The 18,106-nt window shown below is 41.0% G+C and overlaps 1 protein-coding gene across 15 annotated transcripts in view; it reads right to left on the bottom strand.

Annotated features, from left to right (window-relative positions):
• ARHGEF33 (Rho guanine nucleotide exchange factor 33) overlaps positions 1-18,106 on the bottom strand; it is a 121,670-nt gene that overhangs the window by 60,704 nt on the left and 42,860 nt on the right. For all 15 annotated transcript variants that reach the window (XR_009405289.1, XM_059405497.1, XM_059405494.1 and 12 more), the window contains 6 exons: positions 14,557-14,686; positions 8,649-8,781; positions 7,064-7,147; positions 5,779-5,862; positions 4,133-4,281; positions 2,927-3,091 (listed from right to left, as the gene is read on the bottom strand). Coding sequence is in view for 14 of the 15 variants with exons in the window: in XM_059405497.1 (XP_059261480.1) it covers positions 2,927-3,091; positions 4,133-4,281; positions 5,779-5,862; positions 7,064-7,147; positions 8,649-8,781; positions 14,557-14,686 (745 nt within the window). In the remaining variant the exon portion in view is untranslated. The remainder of the gene's footprint in view (positions 1-2,926; positions 3,092-4,132; positions 4,282-5,778; positions 5,863-7,063; positions 7,148-8,648; positions 8,782-14,556; positions 14,687-18,106) is intronic.

Here is an 18,106-nt window from a genome sequence, read left to right as displayed (position 1 = left end):
ATTCACCACGACCAAGTGGGATTTATTCCAGGGCTGCAAGGTTGGTTCAACATCTGCAAATCAATCAATGTGATAGAACACATTAATAAAAGAAAGAACAAGAACCATATGATACTCTCAATAGATGCTAAAAGAGCATTTGACAAAGTACAGCATCCTTCCTGATCAAAACTCTTCAAAGTGTAGGGATAGAGGGCACATACCTCAATATTATCAAAACCATCTATGAAAAACCCACCACAAATATCATTCTCAATGGAGAAAAACTGAAAGCTTTTCTGTTAAGGTCAGGAACACGGCAGGGATGTCTATTATCACCACTGCTATTCAACATAGTACTAGAGGTCCTAGCCTCAGCAATCAGACAACAAAAGGAAATTAAAGGCATCAAAATTGGCAAAGAAGAAGTCAAACTATCACTCTTTGCAGATGATATGATACTATATGTGGAAAACCCAAAAGACTCCACTCCAAAACAGCTAGAACTTGTACAGGAATTCAGTCGTGTCAGGATATAAAATCAATGCACAGAAACCAGTTGCATTTCTCTACACCAACAAGAAAGAAGAAAGAGATATTAAGGAGTCAATCCCATTTACAATTGTACCCAAAACTATAAGATACCTAGGAAAAAACCTAACCAAAGAGGCTAAGAATCTATACTCAGAAAACTATAAAGTACTCATGAAAGAAATTGAGGAAGACACAAAGAAATGGAAAAATGTTCCATGCTCCTGGATTGGAAGAATAAATATTGTGGAAATGTCTATGCTACCTAAAGCAATCTACACATTTAATGCAATTCCTATCAAAATACCATCCATTTTTTTCAAAGAAATGGAACAAATAATTCTAAAACTTATATGGAACCAGAAAAGACCTCGAATAGCCAAAGGAATATTGAAAAAGAAAGCCAAAGTTGGTGGCATCACAATTCTGGACTTCAAACTCTATTACAAAGCTGTCATCATCAAGACAGCATGGTACTGGCACAAAAACAGACACATAGATCAATGGAACAGAATAGAGAGCCCAGAAATAGACCCTCAACTCTATGGTCAACTAATTTTTGACAAAACAGGGAAGAATGTCCAATGGAAAAAAGCCTCTTCAATAAATGGTGTTGGGAAAATTGGACAGCCACATGCAGAAAAATGAAATTGGACCATTTCCTTATGCTACACACGAAAATAGACTTAAAATGGATGAAGGACCTCAATGTGAGAAAGGAATCCATCAAAATCCTTGAGGAGAACACAGGCAGCAACCTCTTCGACCTCAGCTGCAGCAAAATCTTCGTAGGAACATCACCAAAGGCAGGGGAAGCAAGGGCAAAAATGAACTATTGGAATTTCATCAAGATCAAAAGCTTTTGCACAGCAAAGGAAACAGTTAACAAAACCAAAAGACAACTGACAGAATGGGAGAAGATATTTGCAAACGACATATCAGATAAAGGGCTAGTGTCCAAAATCTATAAAGAACGTATCAAACTCAACACCCAAAGAACAAATAATCCTATCAAGAAATGGGTAGAGGACATGAACAGACATTTCTGCAAAGAAGACATCCAGATGGCCAACAGACACATGAAAAAATGCTCCACATCATATGCCATCAGGGAAATACAAATCAAAACTGCAATGAGATACCACCTCACACCAGTCAGAATGGCTAAAATTAACAAGTCAAGAAATGACAGATACTGGCGAGAATGTGGAGAGAGGGGAACCCTCTTGCACTATTGGTGGGAATGCAAGCTTGTGCAACCATTCTGGAAAACAGTGTGGAGGTTCCTCAAAAAATTGAAAATAGAGCTACCCTATGACTCAGCGATTGCACTACTGTGTATGTATCCTAAAGATACAAATGTGGTGCTCCGAAGGGACATGTGCATCCAAATGTTTATAGCAGCAATGTCCACAATAGCCAAACTATGGAAAGAGCCTAGATGTCCAACAACAGATGAATGGATCAAGAAGATGTGGCATATATACACAATGGAATACTATGCAACCATCAAAAGAAATGAAATCTTGCCGTTTGCGATGACGTGGATGGAACTAGAGGGTATCATGCTTAGCAAAGTAAGTCAATCGGAGAAAGACAACTATCATATGATCTCCCTGATATGAGGGAATGGAGATGCAACATGGGGGTTAAGGGGGTAGGAGAAGAATAAATGAAACAAGATGGGATTGGGAGGGAGACAAACCATAAGTGACTCGTAGTCTCACAAAACAAACTGGGAGGGGGGTTGAGAGTGGGGGGTGGGGCTATGAACATTGGGGAGGGTATGTCCTGGGGTGAGTGCTGTGAAGTGCATAAACCTGGCAATTCACAGACCTGTACCCCTGGGGATAAAAATATATGTTTATAAAAAATAAAAATTTAAAAAAATTTATAGAAAAAAGCTGTCATAAGTGAAGAAAAGAACTTATGAAATACCTTTCTGAGGAAGCTTCAGGGGGAATTAGGAAGGGCTAAATAGCATGCTTTCTGCATCACCTTAGGCCTATTTTTATTCTCAGTCTTAACTTCCACTCACCCCTGACTGAGATTCTCTTTCCCTCTACTACACCTTTTGGAGAACTTAAGTATATTCCTCCCCCCTTCTGAGGAGTTGTAAGATGCCTTCCTGTGTTCTTCCAACCAATCATTGTCTCAACCCAAAGAAACTGTAGGTAGAGCGTGGATATGTGTGATGAAATTGTTAGTAGTAGCCTCAGCCTCCAGGCCTACCCCTTAACATTAGCCTTCCTCTGGGATCCAGTCATAGGATCAGCAGCTTGCCTGCCTTATATAGGCCTGATGAAGCAAGAGGGAGGGAAGAGTCCTGTAGGTCGTTCTCCTTCTGCTACTGCATACAGATGACTTGGCACCCAAGGGCATTGCCATGTAACCTTTTCATGCAACAAGTGCTTACGTGACAGCAGGGCCAGAACTGGGAGCAGAAGGGTAGGGTTGCAGTATCTCTTCTGAGTGGATCCCACTGTCACGGACAGCCTCAGGGCCAGTAGTAGGGGAAGCATCTTGTCCAGTATTTGCACACTGGGAAGCCAGCCCTTTGTACAGCTTTGCCATGGATGACCTATGAGAATGGAAGTAATGATTTTTGGAGTGTACAGCGGGAAATTGGCTCTGAACACACAGATTATGCCAAGAGAGACAAGGAGACAATATTTCAGAAATGAAGCTAGACTGCAAAGTTCTCTCCCTCCTCTCTCTCTCTCTCTCTCTCTCTCTCCATGGCCCTCTACAAACCAGGTTATTTCCATAACAGTGCAAGCTAGATGTGGGCAAGAAGAGGGATGCTGATTAATAACCTGAGTTAAGTTTGAGGGAAAGGGGTGGTATAGAAAGATATCTGCCATTAGAGGAGCCCCAGATTGGGAGATGGCATCTTTTTCTGCTCTCAAACATCCACAGAAATGATTGTTTTCCTCATTGGGTTGGGATGAGGTTAAAGGAACTTTTAGGTCATTAGGAAATTCTGCTGTGAATTGTTTCTGTTCCTTCTGAAGCCCAGATCTCTCTAGTCAGCTCTTTTTCTTTCTTTTTGGCATGAAATTTGTTCAGCCGCCACCCTTATTTGTTGTGTTTTTTTCCATAGCACTTACACTGTCTATTTATTAACTGGCTGTCCAGCTCTAGAAAGTAAGCTCCATGTGGCAAAGATTTTTGTCTGTTTTGTTGATTGTAATATACTCAGTAACAGAGCAGTGACTGATAGGCAGTAAGTGCTCAATAAATACTTGTTGAGTTCATGAAAGAAACCACATTCTGGCCTTTAAGCTGCATTTTTTTTAACCTGGCAAGCTTAGGGAAACAGTAACTATTTTCCAGATGGTTAATAACATAAGAGGGGGCCTGCATAGGGATTAGAGTAAAACTGTTTTTATTTTTCCAAAATAATTGTACGTATTACCTGATGGAAATTTTACCACCTCCCACCTATAGCCAGCCTGACCACCTCATTTCCCTCCTCTTTTCTATTCTCTTCTACCCCCGTCACTGTATTTCAGCCACCTAACATACACTGAGGTCACCTGTGACAGGTATCCACATTGTCTGTATCCCTGTTCTCGGGAAACCTTGATCAACCCTCTAGATGGCAGCATTAGAAGCTTACTTCTTGAGCTTTTTCCGTTTCTGAATAAGCAAATCCTCATTGCATTGAAACAGCAAGGTGTAATGCGAGATAAATACTCGGAGGCGCTGAACACACACCAGAAGTAGATAATAGTCAGGGTGTTCCTGCTCTGTGAACTTCAGGACATTCTGGATGGAGATAAAAAGGAGGCAGCATTGCATAATTAGAACGAAACTTTAGTCTCTTCTGCACCTTGCCTACATCGTTGTGAGAGTTTGGTAGCCATTTAATCAGAACAACAGTACACGTGGCCAATCTAATTATAAGCTGAATGGTTAAACCCGCTGTTTGTCCATCACACCAAGGGAGAATAACAGTCACTATTGCTCCTGCTTGAGTTGGATATGAATGTTGGATAATTCCCTCTGAAAATTCGAAGGATCTACTCATTCGATCTCTGAGGTAATAGAACCATTCTAGCAATTACTATCTATAAGCAATGCCTTATGACCTAACCAAGTCAGACCAATGGTGAGAATGTCAAGCATCAAGGCAGGCTGGAAGGGGATAATGGTTATAATCAAGCCTGGCCTAGTGGTCCCTCCTATTACACTGCCTACTGTACTGTAGAGGAACATGCTCATTAGTTGGATCTGAGAAAGCAACATTTATTGAGTCTTCCTATCGCCGAGTACTAATGCCTTTACAGATTTGTTTTCTCATTTAGTGTTTACCACAACAACTAGGTTAGGTAACTGCAGTTATTACTTCCATTTAACAAATGAGGAAACCAAGGCACAGAGAAGTTAATGTAATCTTCATTAGGTAACACATCTAATGAGTAGCAGAGTCAGAATTTGAACTCAAGTCAGACGGTAGGATAAGGGCTCTTACTTAACAGACTGCTCGCAAAACCTAGGTTTCAGTCCTAGATTTTTTTCACCAATGAGGCGTGTTAACTTGGTCAAGTTACCTAATTTATTTGGCTCTCCACTTCCTTATCTAAGCAACCATAATGATACCTATTTCATGGGATTATTAAAAGCATTAAATAAGATAATTACTGGGGCCTCTGGGTGGCTCAGTCAGTTAAGCATCTGACTCTTGATTTTGGATCAGGTCATGATCTCAGGGTCATGGGATCGAGCCCCATGTTGGGCGCTGTGGGAAAAGTGGTATGCAAAAGTCGGCTCATCTTCTTCATGCTTTCTCTGTGACATACCACATAAGCAATATATGGTAGGCCCTTGGACTCAAGCCAAAAGAAAGTAGTCAGGATAGCAGTTAAGTGGACAGGTTACATAGAAACTTCTTAAATGCCTTTGGGTGAGGTAAGGGTTTGAGGGTACATTTAGATGGCTGTAGAACAAGGTGGAAGGGACTGAATAAGTACTCAGAATCCACCAGAAGCTGCTAGAGAAAGACCCTGGATCAGCAGAAGTGGTGATTGCTTGAAAATGAAGATAGAACTTCAAAGGCAAAAGTCATGAGCCAAAAATTTTAGAGATTGAGATTTCAGTTCATACCACAAAGTAGGAATGGGGTAATCAGCAATATAAATCATTTCATTACTCCTTAGAAATACCACTGATTCCGCCTTGACCCTTTACCATGTTTCTCAGTTGCAAGCCATGAATAGTAGCTCATCTTGAAAATCAGTTTGGTGGCTTCCCAGCCATGCCTACCTGCAGATGTATCAGATACTCAGGGATGCGCTGAACTATGTGAAAAAACAGTGTGTAGATGTCAGATTTAATCTCTTCGTCACCCTGAATGAAAGAAAGGCAGAGTCACTCTCCAGTGTCCCTCCAATTCTGGCTGCAGAAGCCCAAGGTCAGTCCTACCAGAGGAGGGAGGTTTTTTTATTCCTAAGGCATGTTCTTTCTCTAAAGTGTTATGATCCTTCACTGGATCCTTCACTGGAGTGACGTGCTCAAGGAGACAACTCTTATGTAGCAGGAAGCATATCATATAATTCTTTTGAATCCACTCAACTCTCCCAAACAACTCCTCCTTCCCCCCTCACTTTTTTTAGCACAGTGCTAGACAGAAGTGGGCACTCAATAAATTATATTTGAGTTGAATGAATTCATTAAGATTCTCTTGGAATTACTCATTACATTGGCTTCTTAGTAGGCACCAAGGGTGGATTGGAGCCTCATGAGGGTAGAGAAGAATATAACCAGTAACTGGTCAGCTGGGCTGGCAGAGGAAACCTGTTGGATTTTCTCCATGTCCCTTTCTTTCCCTTCCTTTCTATTCCATCCTCTCCACTCCCACTCCTTTCTTCCCCTCCCCTATCCTTCTCTTTCCTTCTTTTCCCTTTCTCAAATATTTGCTGAGTGCTAATATATGGTAGGCATCATACTTAGAGGGTTGGGAGTAGTAGAGGGGCTGAAGTACAACATTAATAAGAAAGAGACCTTCAATTCTTGTGAAACTTGATTAACTCTTAACTTTAGGCTTCTGATAGAGTTTCTTCCTACTGGCCTAAAATAACTAGAATTGTTAGATATTTATCTGGGCTTATGGAGCACTTAATAAAGCACTGCAGTAGCAATACTTAAAGCTACACGGTCAGAACCACTTTATGATCTTATAAACTGACAAATACAGGATGATTTGAGTTTAATATTCAGATTCAAGTTGTCTGATCCTGGGACCAGGGGGAACCCTCATTCAGCATACAAGCTGTAGCCTGAAGATCTCTGCTAAGAACTCCTGCTTACTTTGTACAAACTTCTAGTGAAATAGAAAAGAGAGTCAGTAAAGTAGGGCAAGGACCAAAGCACTGGCACTCATCCTTGAATGGGCTCCTTTAACCCCAGGTAGGAGTGTCCATGACTGTCTTCGAGCCATTCCCCAGCCTGGAAGATAAGCTGAGCACTTTGCATTCCCCAAGGTGGATGAGCAAATACCTATAGATACACAGGTAACTAAAGGGCAGTGCACACACAGAGTCACCATTACCTCCTTCAGAACAACAACATGAACCAAAGAGATGCATTCAGGCAGGTCCCTTAGGTAGGCAACGTAATAATCCAAGAAATTGTTCTTGAAAACAAACACAAAAATGCATGGTAAGAACCTGGGAGCAGGAATAACAGCTAATATTTTTCCTAGAGTCATGTATATAAAAAAGGAGTACTTTGCAGAGATTATCTTAATCATTTATATAATGTGTTCATTAATATGGGGGGGTTGTTTTTTAATTCATTTCTTAAATCTTTGGTTTTAAGGTAAATATCACTATGGACTTGGGAACCAAAACTCAATATTCCTGTTTCAATGAGAGAAAGTGAAAAACCAACGCAACAGAGAGGGGCCACGTATGTTGAAAAAGTATTTTTTTTAAATTGTTAAATGATTAAAATGCCCATTTTGTTTTTAAGTTACTTTTCATTTCAGTCATCTACATCCAATAAGGAACTTTGTCCAACCCTCTTCTTGGTGTCTAAACCAGTGATCCTCAACTTCTTCTATTAATTGTGTATTTCTACCAATTGCTTATTCACCTATGCTATTTGCTTTCAGGAAAACAGTTCTCAGTTTCTAAAGTTATATTCCCACAGATAAAACAATTCTCAGCTCAAGAAAGCATACTGAATGCAAATAAGTAAAAGTGATATTAGAGAGATTGCATTATATCCATATAAGTAAATAATTTACAAACTCTGTATTTCACCTACATCATAGATATACAGAGTTTGATTGCAGGCTAACTCTGGCTTGCAGACCAACTTTAATTAGCCTACACAATATTTTTTAAATAAGAAATGTTCACACAAAATTCAGGATTGCCAGTGTCTCTTAAAATATCAGAAGATCTGGCAACTCTAGTCCTTTCTTCCTGAATAATAATTGGATACTATTTCCTATAGAAAAGCATATGTGCTGAAGCTCACCTCCCAACAGTCCATATTGTACTACATTCTGCTTACTTCCACTCATTTACATCACTGTCTGGCCCTGTAGGCATTTGAGTTCACATCCTCTGGCCCGGGTCATATTTTCTTTGCAGAACATTATAGAGATTTTGAAACTTACCACCCTTTTCTCCAAGGAAGTGAAAATAAAAACAAAAAACAAAAAACATTCAAGACAGATAACTGTGCATCACAGTTTTAAAGCTCTCTAAGGAATGAAATTAGGTATGAAATACACACACATACATAAGCCCTCCTATATTTATTTTGTATATATGGATGGACATGTACAGGCTCGTGTATATATTTTTACACTAGTGTACACACACATTTATGTGCATCTTCATTGGGGCGGTTGGATATAGTACAGTGAGATGTGATGAGTAGGAAGTTAGGAGGCTTAGGTCACAGATCCCCCAACTACCTAGCTAGCCGAGTGATTTCAACAAAGCCTTTTAATGTCTCTGAACTTTATTTCATTATCTGTAGAGTGAGGAGGTTAGACTAGATCTCAGCAGTTTTTCTAACTCTGAAAATCACTGATTTGAGGTCCTGCATTTAGAAGCAGACAAGGGAGACACAGATACATGTAATTCCAAGTTTACGAAGGATTTTTTTAAAACACTTACCTCATCATTTGTCAACTTAAGGAATAAATCTCCAAGAACTCCTTGGCGTGGCCACTTCAGGACCCTTTCCTGCAGAGCATGAAGCAAATCAAGGTGCTGCTGGACAAGGTACCGTAAAGAGCCAGGGAAGAGGCTTGAAACAGAATAGAGATAGGATCACACAAACCAGGTGTACAGAAGAAAAGACCCTATAAGAACATATGCAGCAGGTTCCATTTTCCCAGTCATTCGAAATATTCTGAGTCACTGCTCTGCATTCAGGATTTTTTTTTTTTAAGTTTGACATTATAGGCCTAATAGCAAATATCTATTTGCTATTGCTATTTGTTATTTGTAAAAAAAAAAAAAAAAAAAAGAAGAAGAAGAAGAAGAAGAAGAAGAAGAAAAAAGAAAAAGACCCCTTTAGGGCTGCCTGTTGGCTCAGTTGGTTAAATGCCCGACTCTTAATTTTGGCTCAGGTCATAATCTCAGGGTCCATGTAGGGCTCCGTGCTCAGCAGGGGAGTCTGCTTGAGGATTCTCTCCCTCTGCCTCTGCCCCAACTCATGCACTCGCTCACTCTCTTTCTCTAAAATAAATAAATAAATCTGTTATTTTATTCTTTTCAAAAAGTCTTTTTAAAAAATAAAATAAAAGGCCCCTTTATTAATAGCTCCTACACAAATGTATATTGCACTAATAAAGAACACATCACTTAAGTGGCTTTTTTAAAAAAGTTTATTTATTTTAGTAATCTAAAGATTCCAACTCACAAACCTGAGATCACACTCTTCCAGCTGAGCCAGCCAGGTGCCCCTTGAAAGGCCAGACTGTTACTGTTTCACTTACGAGACAGTAGAAATTCTAGGGGAACTCTTTTCCAAGATTTTAAAGTTATTCCCACTTTATGTGCAAATGAGTCTACTCTCATTAGTGTGGTAGAAGTCAGCACCTCGGTGGCATTTGCTCATTCTTAGCTACTGAGTAAGAGACTCCGATTTAGGTAAAAAGCAAAACTTGGTTAAAGCCGGCCCCTAAATGCTCAGAGGACGGGCATGTGAAAGTGCTCTTTTCCCTTCTCTTCTGGGCAAGGACACAGTCTTTCCTGGGGAGGCCTGGCCTGCTACTCCCTGGAGCTTCACAGAGCCCCATCCTAGCTGTGTTTTGTTGGTTTGGTTGTTTTTCCAGAGGAAATGAAGAGAGGAAGAGAGATGTCAGAGAAGGATGTGGTGGAGAGAGAGAGAATCACGGAGGAGGAAGGGGGTGCGTGGGGAAGGGGGGTGGGGGCAGTCAGGGGCCTGTAGGAATGAGGAGGGATGCCACAGGGAAATGGAGTTTTGCTGGGCTACTGCAAGAATTCGAGCTCCAACTTGGTGACTTATGGGAACTGAAAGTAGGTTCCCTTGTGCTTGCAAGACCGCAAGTTAAACAAAGATGAAAGTGAAGGTCTGCTTGTCACTGAGAGCTGAACGTACTTGGATATTCCCCCCGGGTTCCACAAGAATAAGTGTCCAGTGGACAATTGGGGTGCTTTGCCAACCCTGAACAAGCAGACCTTTGTCGAGAACAGGAGAAAGAACATCAGTTTGATAAGAAGCTTTTTCATCCTCCCCTCCAAAAAAAGAAATAAAATAAAAATTAAAAAAAAAATAAAAAGCTTTTTCAAACCATCTACAAGTCAAGCAAAGACTCCCCTGTGTCTATAGCTCCAAGAAGACACAGATACCAAAGAAGGTGTCCAGCCACCTGTGAAAAGATACAAGGATTTCTTCACTCCAGTCTTCCGACCCTCCCCGTCCCACACCACTAGTCTCCACATAATTGAAGCCAGCTGGTCCATCAACACAAGTGGAGGGGCTTCCCGATCTAAGCCCTTATGGCTGGTACCGTGGGCTCAGAAGATCTAAGTAATCCCTGACAAGATCAGAGGGAATTTGGAGGGGCGGCTAGAAGACAGTCTGTCTGTGGAGGAGAACACTAAGTTGATGGAGGAAAGCACCACTGACTGGACTGAAAGAGTAAAATACTGTACCTGTGAAAGTTCTCGATGTGATAGCTTTCTCCCCACCCAAGGTTACCATGACTTTCAGTGTGACACTGAACGATGTTAGGGTCTAATGCCATGGTGAGATCTGCCTGTGAGATGGGTTGTCCATATAGGTTATATAATATTCCTTAGATGATGTCTTGTCTTTTTCTCTTTCTTTACTCCTCTCTTGGCCTTGCCTGGCCTCACCTGGCCTACACTTCTTTCTCTTTCTTTTGGGAAAGCTGCCTTCTGCTATACCGTGACCAGTGTCCTTGCAGAATTGGAGGGCTGGTAATTTGGCTGGGGTCCAGCTGCCTCCTGGACGACATGTCCACTGGGGTAATAGTTTGAGATTTCAGGGTGAGGGTCAGAAAAGGGTAATGTTCCCATCAAGTATCACAGAAACACAAAAGTTCTATGAAAAGCAATGGCCTACAGTGGGTTCTGTACCAATATTGGAAAAAAAATTTATTTAACAAGGATATTATTGAAATCAGAGAGGAGTGTGGAGGAGGTGAGCCAGGAGACGGAGAGCAGAAGGAGAAAGAAGCAAACAATGCAGACACACACGTAACCTGCTTCCTTGTTTGGCCTAGAGCCACACCTGACTCCCAGAAGCAGCTTTTTCACAAAAATAAAAGTATAAGCACTCAACTTCTCATCTATTCCTTACTAGGGTTGAGATGATAGCGAGTAATTTGAGTAGTTCATTCTTTTTAAAACCTTCCAAGTTATTTCAACTCCCACAATACAGGACTTAAACAAGGGAAATAAATTAAAAGCCATCAAAGAAAACCCAGTTAGAGTTTCAAATCAATAGCTTTGCTCTTGCCCATCTAATTTTAGGCCAGAATAACTCCTGAGCTCCAGTCCCAGGACGTGACCAGATTTGAGGGGCGCTGATGACGAAGCATGTGCCACCTGGTGGTGATCCGTGGCACACGGCCTTCTTAGCGGATGTTCAGCTCAGGAGCCTGATGGGCAATCCCCTCAGGCTGCCCTTGCCCCCCCCCCCCCCCCCCGGGCCCACGACCTTCTACCAAGGATTCTGACAGATAGGACTGTTTGATCATGAGCTTGTAACTCTATCTAGGCGTATCAGACCAGGGAAAGCCAAGAACTGCAACTTGTGATACTCTAACAAATGAACAACCTCCCACAAGGTCCACTCAGACCTCAGCTGGTGGCTGGGGCCCCCTGCAGCTTCCAGCCCTTTCGTTCAGCCAGGGGCAGGCCTGGCTTAAAATACACTGAGAAGGCTGTTGAGGGCTTTACTTTTCTCCAGGGAAAACCTGGAGTTTTATCGTGTAGGTTTGAAAAGATGTGACAACCTTAGTTTTGAGGGTCCAATTGTAGTTACACTGGGTTTTATTCTCACCCCCGGGTTACTTTACAGCAGGGGTGGAAAGTGCTGGTGGCTTGCAATGTCTGATGGGAAAGGTGGGGCATGTTGCTAATTTATTTTCATCTTTGCATGGGGAAAATGCCAGAAGAAGAAAGGAATAATCTCGTTCTGTTGTGTATTTCGTTCAGCCGGCCTATGTAAAGTACCCAAGGAGGCTTCAGAAAAGCTTAGGAAAAAGAAGAAATGTAGTGAGTGAAGGAGGATATTGGAAATCTAAGCCCAAGGTGGAAAAATGGCAACACTGCTAAGCTCAGAACTCGAGTCTTTATATTAGTCTTAAGAGTATTGACTTATAGCTTCACTTGTCTTGGTTATGAAAAGAAAAAAGGTTAGCTTAGTAAATAACTAACATCAATAGCATTATTGTGGATGTGAGAAATAACTGCTTTTATATTATATGATTATATGATATTATATGACTATATGGTAGTTTTAAACTTTTTTTAATCTCAGGCTTTGCGGAGCGGGGGGCGGGGGGGAGATAGGTCATGAGTCATGAAAGAACATCCTAGAAAAGCAGGAAGTGATGGCAAGTAGGAGAGAGCTTCAGTGAGCCAAGAACATTTCTAGCATCCCTACCTGACAAATCAGTTGAGATCTGAAGGGAAGTTTACACTGAAATAGGAAGAGTCATCTGGCTAAGAAACCCGACATGCTGATAGTCAGGTGATGTCTTGGAAACGACATGGTCCTCAGAGGAGTGGTGGGATGTGGAAAGGTCACAAGGACAGGGGGAGACAAGCCTGGGTTCGAATCCTCACACTAACTGACTATTTGGCTTTAAAGCCCTCTGGGCCTTAGTTTCTTCATCTACAAGTTAGTCTTCACAGAGTTCTTGTGAAGATCTCATGAAGTTATCAATGAAGCACCTGGTTACTGTGTTCCAGAGTAAACAATTCTCTCTTTCTCTCTCGTTGCCCCATCCCCAAATTTTCAGAGATGAGGAGGAAATGCTGCTGGCTTAGAATCTCGGATGTGGAAGCAAAACTACACCAAAAAGGGCGCCTGGGTGGCTCAGTGGGTTAAGCCGCTGCCTTCAGCTCAGGTCATGATCTCAGGGTCCTGGGATCAAGTCCCGCATCGGGCTCTCTGCTTGGCAGGGAGCCTGCTTCCCTCTCTCTCTCTCTGCCTGCCTCTCTGTCTACTTGTGATTTCTCTCTGTCAAATAAATAAATAAAATCTTAAAAAAAAAAAAAAAAAAAAAACTACACCAAAAGGTAGACTTGCCTTTTGATTTCATTAATGTAAATGGAGCAGGTCTCTAGCAACAGCGAGATAGCTAGAGTCCAGACAGACATCTCAGAGGGCCAAAGGGGCAGTGTGGGAGGGGAGCATGAGCCCGATTCCAGACGGGGAAGGAACAACCAACGAGAATCCAGGGAGCCACTGAAAGAGGGTGATGCTCTGTCCAGGGCCTCCAGAGGTCAGAGCTTTAGCCCTGTCACATTACCCTTTCTGTTCCTTGTTTTCTGTACTTTGCTTTGCAGTAAAATGATTCTTAAAAAGAGTCAAGCCACTTTCGAGTCTGTTGGGGAATATTCCCTCACCTCGGACATTTAGATGGGGGGAGCATCGTGTTCTGGTGACTACGTATATTGCTGGCAGCCGCAAAGCCAAGTAAAATTGGGGGATGTTAAAGAGTGAGAAAATACAATTACAGGCTTCCCGAGATAGATTCACGATTTATGAGCCACCAGTGTCTATAACCCAATTGACTATTTAGACTATTAATGCTACGTTTATCTGTAATAGTCCATAATCCAGACTTTCCATTCTTTCGGTTTGGCCTTTTCCTCAACTAATCTGGATTATCACATCTTCACGATGTTAGTCCTTTCCACCAAATCAGAGTTTCCTCCTTCCTGCTTTTCTTAATGGAGGAGAAGCAGAGAAGATATAAAGATGATGAACAGAAGGACCGAGGGATATTGTAATCTTGGAGTTAGCATGCCTTTCGAATAGACCCTGTGGAAGCACGCCCCACCACACACACACACATAAACACACACACACACACACACACACACACCACTTATGCACCGTCTAGTACTGTGGGATCACGAGGATATACATATAAGAAAGGTCCAAGTCCAGAGTTAATCAGCCCTGTGCCATTTACGTAATGGCTGCTTAATATTTCAGACCTCCACCACGTCCATTCCCGCCTACCTCCATGAGACCTGAGATCCCAGGAGGAGACGCAGATGGCAACAGAGAGCAATGTCTCCCTCACCCATAGCATTTATCCCCCCTTTGGGTTCTTTACAGACACTCCAGGGACACTGAAAATCTCAGAGACTATAATTCATTTTCTTATCTGCCCTAAGTCTAAATTTGAGACTTGCCAGGTGTTACCTGCTGTCACTGCCTATGCTCTTTTCAAAGACTATTTCTGGAACTCTTCACAGGTCCCAGAATTCCCCAAGTGGAAACAATAAACAACTTACCTTAAATTTTAATCAATCTGAAAAGCAAAGGCAATGAACACATGGATACCTTCTCTCTTTGGAATTCCTCTTTCCATCTGACCCTTGGAATGTTGCCTTGATCTTCAGGATCAGAGAGATGTTAATGACATATTTTCTCTCTGACTCAAGCAGTTCTAGAGCCACAGTCTGTCTTTTAGCTTTAAAAAACAAATCAAAGAGGAAATTGTCAACCATTCCTTCCCAAAATCGATCAAATGATAGAAAGCAATAAAAAGACATTGAAAGCAATAAAAAGAGACATCAGCAAGTTTTCAGAAGATGGAAAACAGAATGGAAACATGGTAATTAATCTAGCAGTGTAAGGGCACAGAATCTTGGTGTTCTCATCTGCAGATGGAAAATCTGCTGAGAAGCAGAAAGACTCAAGTAGTGAAGGCACCAGGTACCACAGAAAGTACAAATAAGAAGCAATGCTGAAAACAGGAGACTTAGTCTACATACAGGGCAATTGAACTTCCAGGATCTTCTCCCCATGCCAGATGGCTTCCTCATTCACCACCACCAACACCCCCGCCCCCGCCACTACCCCCTGCCATGAGAAGATGGGAAAAATTAAACTAGAAGGGCCCTTATCTTTGGGGTCTGGACTCAAGACTGTAGAGGGAAGGGTTGAGATGCCAACATGAAAACAAGGGGACTCAGAGAAGGCTTGCATACTGAATGGGGAGACTCCAGTAACCCCTCTCCCTGCAGGTCTTCCCACAATGCCAGCAGCCAGAGTTATACTCTCCAGGCAGGAGACTGGAGGATCTTTCACTGAAGAAAATGAACAACCCAAGGGAAAAGGACCAACAGATACTGACATAAAGAGGTCAGCCACCAAAAGTTAATTTGCCACCGGATTAGCCTATAGTGAAGTCCATTTACTGATAAGCTTGTCCAACATAGAATTGTCATTTCTTTTTATTTAGGGCCTTTCTCTTGGATATATATATATATTTTTAAAAATCAGATAAGTATCCTCAGACATTTGAATTAAACTTACACCATAAATGAAAGAGAAGAAAAAGGTATATATACATTTTTAATAAGTATAGACAATGCAGGGGATGTATTATATGGCATGGTTAATAGTGTTGTTTTGCATAATTGAAAGTTGCTCAAAGAAAAAAAAATTTGTAGCTATGAATGGTGATGATGTTAACTAGACTTATTGTGGTGATCATTTCACTATATATACAAATATCAAATCATTATGTTGTACATCTGGAACTAATATAATGTTGTATGTCAATTATACATTAATTTAAAAAAAGAGACAACACAGAAACAAAACTTTTTTAAAAATCCTATAATTAAGGGGTACCTGGATGACTCAGTTGGTGAAGCACTGACTTTTTTTTTTTTAATTTAATTTTATGTATTTATTTGACAGAGAGAGAGAGAGCACAAACAGGGAGAATGCCAGGCAAAAGGAGAGGGAGAGACAGGCTCCCTACTCAGCAGGGAATCCAATGTGGGACTCCATCCTAGGGGTCATGACCTGAGCTGAAAGCAGATGGTTAATGGACTGAGCCACCCAGGTGCCCCAGTGGAGCACAGATTCTGGATTTCAGGTGGGGTCCTGGTCTGGGGTCTTAGGATCCAGCCCCGCATTGGGCACCCTGCTCAGCAGGGAGTTTGCTCAAAAATTCTTTCTCTCTCCCTCTGCCCCTCCCACCACTCACACATTCTCTCTCTATAATAAATAAATAAATCTTTTTTTAAAAATCCTATGATTAATGTCCTCAAAGAGATACGAGAAAAACATTCTGCCTATTTAATAGTTACAGGATGCTACTTTTTTTTTTCTTAAGAGAAGAGAACATTCCAAAAAGAAAAAAGGAGGAAGAGGAGAAAATTTTGGCATTTTTTCAAAGATAAAAGGGTGGCAGATAAATCCTGCCTTCTTCCCCACTCCCCGCCAAAACAAGAAAGAGACATGATGAAGAAAAAGAGACTAGAAAAAGATGGTAGTGGAGAACATCAATCCAGGAAACCCAACGTCAAATTAGTAGAAATTTTAGAGAAAAGAAAGAAAATGGGTGAAAGGATATTATCAAATTAATAATAGAAAAAAAAAATACCAGGAGACACCTTTCTGGAGGAAAGGGCCCACTGTGCACAGCATAATTAATGAAGAAGATTCTCACACTGCTGTGACACGTTAGCATACCAAAGGTGAAGATCCTAAAAGTTACCAGAGAGAATAATCAGGTACAATACAAAGGACTGGGGATCAGAATGGTATAGCACATTCCAAGAGTAACATTGGAAACTAGAGGACAGTGGAACAATTGGTTCAAAATGATGAGGGAAAATGATTTTGTATTCACCTAAATTATTAACAAAGCATATGGAAGCTATTGGACGATGGGTTCTATGAAACAAGAAGTAAACCAAGAAACCAACAAGGACACACAAGACAAAAACAAACAAAAGGGAATCTAACATAAGAGAACTATGAAAGGAATTCCTCGGAAGAGTGGAAAGTCCCAGGATGGCAACAGTAACAACAGGCCTGAATGGGGTAGGATGACAGAGGACTCTAGGGCAAAGACTTTGGTGGGGAAGGAAAGAAGAAGAATGTAAATGATAGATTTTCCATTACACTGCTAAGAAAAATTAAAGAAGACCTATATAAAGGGAGATATATACCATGTTCTTTGATTGGAACACTCAATACTGTCAAGTTGTAAATTCTCTACTCATTGGAATAAAAAGAATATAGAGTCTAGAATTAGACCCACCTATATGTGAATCACTTGATGTTCTTTACACAATTCAATATGGAAAGAAACAAAGATATTTTTAATAAAAGGTGCTGAAGCAGTTGGACAGCCATATGAGAAAAAAATGAACCTGGATTCCTTCCTCACACCATACATCAAAATCTATTCAAAATAAATAATAGATTGGAGCTCCTGGCAGACTCAATCTGTAGAGCATGCAACTCTAGATCTTGGGGTCATGAGTCTGAGCCCCACATTGGGCATAGAGTTTACCTAAAAAAATCTAAAAAAAAGATAAGTAATAGATCTATATGTGAAAATTCAAACTATAAAGATTTTAGAAGAAAACATACTAGAATATCTCTACAACTTTGGGATAGGCAAAAAATCTCTTGGAAGGACACATAAGTCACAATCTATATAAAAAAGTTAAAATTGACTAACTTCCCCAAAATTAAGAACATCTATTCATCAAAAGACTATTAAGAATATGACAAGGCGGGTGCTTGGGTGGCTCAGTGGGTTGAGCCGCTGCCTTCAGCTCGGGTCATGATCTCAGGGTCCTGGGATCGAGTCCCGCATCGGGCTCTCTGCTTAGCAGGGAGTCTGCTTCCTCCTCTCTCTCTCTCTGCCTGCCTCTCTGCCTACTTGTGATCTCTCTCTGTCAAATAAATAAATAAAATCTTAAAAAAAAAAAAGAATATGACAAGGCAAGCCATATAGTAGAATAAAATATTCTCCACACATACATCTAATAAAGAAATCATATCCAAAATAGATTAAGAAATTCTACTAATTGATAATAAGAAGATAATGCACTTTAAATGTTGGACAAAGGACTTACAC

The sequence above is a fragment of the Mustela nigripes genome, chromosome 7 (assembly GCF_022355385.1).
Source record: "Mustela nigripes isolate SB6536 chromosome 7, MUSNIG.SB6536, whole genome shotgun sequence".
In the NCBI taxonomy this organism is placed as follows: domain Eukaryota; kingdom Metazoa; phylum Chordata; class Mammalia; order Carnivora; family Mustelidae; genus Mustela; species Mustela nigripes.
The sequence above is the reverse complement of the archived record's forward strand: the minus strand, read 5'-3'. Positions and strand labels throughout refer to the sequence as shown.